Source organism: Galeopterus variegatus, unplaced genomic scaffold, assembly GCF_000696425.1.
Source record: "Galeopterus variegatus unplaced genomic scaffold, G_variegatus-3.0.2 Scaffold9204, whole genome shotgun sequence".
NCBI classification, from domain to species: domain Eukaryota; kingdom Metazoa; phylum Chordata; class Mammalia; order Dermoptera; family Cynocephalidae; genus Galeopterus; species Galeopterus variegatus.
In genome coordinates this window covers 15,108-18,667 of record NW_007735315.1, presented here as the reverse complement: position 1 = coordinate 18,667, position 3,560 = coordinate 15,108, and the positions used below count along the sequence as shown (strand labels likewise).

Below are 3,560 nucleotides of genomic sequence, written 5' to 3'. Positions count from 1 at the left end.
GATTCACCCTAGTGGTGCAAGGATTGTTCTGCACACACAGGTCAATAACTGTGATACACCACACCCAGAATATCAAGGACAACATTGGTAGGATTATCTCAATAGATGCAGAAGAAGCATTTGACAGATTTCAACATCCCTTCAACATAAAGAGTCTTAGCAAGTTTTGTATAAAAGGAAAGATGCTGACACAGTAAACCCATATAAAGACATAAAGATATACATATATAAAGAAACGAATACATGGAAATGTAGGAAAGAAAGAAAGATACCAAAAGAACAAGAAAAGAACTATACAGAACCATCCTAAATACAGGTTGGCCTTTTAGAACGAGAGGAGCAAAGTGTTGTTCCAAGAAGTGCAAAAGGCAAAAACGGAGGTGGGTTAGTGAGAAATTGATTAGTGGACATGAAGAACGATTCCATCATGCAATGATGGAAGTGCTAATTATACTGATTTGACCATCATGTATTGTATACTAACATGTATAGTCCATTCCATACAACAACCATTCTTAAAATCAATTACATTTCAATAAAATAAATACCCATATCTTTAAAATTTAATAGCACTACACAATATTGGCCAAGAAAATAAATCACCTCAAGATAAAAAAAAAAAAAATACCCAGAATATCAAGGACAACATTGGTAGGATTATCTCAATAGATGCAGAAGAAGCATTTGACAGATTTCAACATCCCTTCAACATAGTCTTAGCAAGTTTTGTATAAAAGGAAAGATGCTGACACAGTAAACCCATATAAAGACATAAATATATACATATATAAAGAAACAAATGAATACATGGAAATGTAGGAAAGAAAGAAAGATACCAAAAGAACAAGAAAAGAAATATACAGAACCATCCTAAATACAGGTTGGCCTTTTAGAACGAGAGGAGCAAAGTGTTGTTCCAAGAAGTGCGAAAGGCAAAAACGGAGGTGGGTTAGTGAGAAATTGATTAGTGGACATGAAGAATGATTCCATCATGCAATGATGGAAGTGCTAATTATACTGATTTGACCATCATGTATTGTATACTAACATGTATAGTCCATTCCATACAACAACCATTCTTAAAATCAATTACATTTCAATAAAATAAATACCCATATCTTTAAAATTTAATAGCACTACACAATATTGGCCAAGAAAATAAATCACCTCAAGATAAAAAAAAAAAAAAGGGTTTCCCTGCAACAATGTAAAATTTATCCACTTCTATAATGTGGACTGAACACTTACATGGTGTGGTCTGCAAATTCTCTTCCAACAGAACCTCTTCAACCAAGAAATCTCTGTGTCCTTACAATGCAAGTCATTTCCTCTCTTAACCACACACTCTCATAAAAAGACATACACATTCACTCTCCTACCAGCTTGGTGCCAGCAGTATAAGGCCAGGTCAATGGACAATGTGAAAAATGACATCAAATAACATACGATTTGAAAACTTTTGGTAATGAAACAAAATCTCAGCAGAACCTGCACATTAAAAGGCCATTATCTTTTATGGTGAAAAGAAGCCATAACTTGATGTTATAACTGTTAGCTTATAAATATGTTATACCTGTGGACTGTTAATATTAAACCCATAATTAAAAGAATTGTATATATGTATCACATGAGAGTGTAATATTCCATTTGGTGTGTCTGTATACAATTTCTTTTTAGGGAGATTTGCCATATCCTCATTTAGCCATTCTGAAAGTCCCACTCATTCTTTATTCTTTACAAACTCTTTTTCCTTATCATCTCATAGTTCCTTCTGTACTTTTGTTAGTCCCTGCTCAGAGTAGTCTTCACTGACCATCTTATGTAAAATAATCTTTGCCTTATCTCCTTACTCTGCTTTATTTTACTTAACATTTTCTACTTCCTGACATTATTTTATATATTTATTTGTTTATTCTCTTTTCCCCCCAGTGGAATGCAAACTCCCTGATGGTAGGCACATTGCATCCTTAGTGCCTACTAGAATGCCTAGCAAATAATAGGCCCGCCATAAATATTTGAGAAAGAATGAACGAATGTTAGTTAACTAGTTTTTTTAAGCTTGTGAGAAAATAACCATTCTCATAAACTTTTGTGGTATTGTGAATTGTTACAGCATTTTATTAATTATGAATGTTAATTTATTATTAACATTATTAAATGTTATTAAATTTGACCCTGCACTTACACTTCTAGGAATCAATCACCTACAGAAACAGTAGTCCTGTATGCAAAAATAGTATTAAAATGTTCACTGCATCGTTGTTTATAATTTAGAAAACACTGAATACAAAGCTAAATATGCAGAAAAAAGGGAATGTTAAATACTAAGAAGAACAATGAAGCAATTAAAAGGCATTATTTAGATATGTTTTGTAATGGAAAGATGTTCATGATAGTTGTGAAAATGCATATGATAAAACAATATAGATGTGATCACACAATTAGTAATCTATGTGTGTTGGTCTGTTTTTATGTAGATGTGGATGTGTGTATATGATGAGGATTATATTAAGGGAACAACCACTTTTTACTCCATAATTTTTTAAAACTTTTTAATTTATAGTTTCATGTATTACTTTTGTAATCTTATGTTTTCTATTTATAAAATAAGGAAAAAATAAAAAGTAATGGAAATATTATCACATATTCCATTTTCATCAGTTCCAAACATTGTATCAGTGCACATCACCTCCTCATAGAGTATGCTTACAAGAAATCAACATCTCTTGATTTGTCAGAGAGTAAATTACACTTACCAAAAGCAAACAGCAGTTGATAGAGTATGTAAGTGCAACAGCAAATTCCAAGGGGTAGAAGACCAGTAAAATACGTGAAACTTCCCTCCCAAGTTTCTGTAACAAGAAAATAGGGGAAAATCCTGTGTTATCTTTAGTAAATGCACACATACACGAAAAGAGCTCTTAGTATGTGAGTGAAGGAAAGGAAGGAAAATAATAGATAAAGCTTTCACCATTTAATTCCCCTAGGCATTTCTACTCTTTTGCCTTCTGCTTCACTTTTCCTAGCTTTCATTCCCCTAATTCATCATTTCAAGGATGGAAGATCTGGCTTCCATCCTTGATCTTCATCACTCAATATTCTTGTCTCACTTCTTACATCTTTTTATTCTCATTAATGTCCTCACTACAGGTTTCTGGCACAGCTTACTAAACTCTTCAGTCATTAAGATTTGGCTCTCCTGTCTCTAATGATAAGAAGGCAATCAGGAGATTTTTTTATTAAGCAGTCCTATATATTGAAACAGCTATTATTAATTAAAAACTTACATGAATTTACATATGTAGTAATAAAAATCTCATATAGATATTGCTGTGATATATGGAATAATGAGTAAATTAAAAATGAGTTCAAAGAACATTTCACTTAGAAGTATGAGGTGATTGTGATTGCTGGGATAAATATAGCAGATCCCTTCTGCTGCTATGGGAAAGATATTTTCAACTACATATCTGACTGATGAGTCCTGAAAATATAGTTGTTTTTTTTTTGTCTTTTTGTCTTTTTCCATGTCCAGCAACGGATCGCAACCCTCAGTGTTG

General features: G+C 32.6%; 1 protein-coding gene across 1 annotated transcript in view; it reads right to left on the bottom strand.

Annotated features, from left to right (window-relative positions):
* Positions 1–2,693: 2,693 nt before the first annotated feature.
* The window catches only part of LOC103609106 (membrane-spanning 4-domains subfamily A member 13-like), a gene marked incomplete at its 5' end in the record, with an annotated part of 11,227 nt that continues 10,360 nt past the window's right edge, over positions 2,694–3,560 (bottom strand). The window contains one exon of the mRNA XM_008593468.1: positions 2,694–2,852. Within this exon, the coding sequence (XP_008591690.1) occupies positions 2,694–2,852 (159 nt within the window). The remainder of the gene's footprint in view (positions 2,853–3,560) is intronic.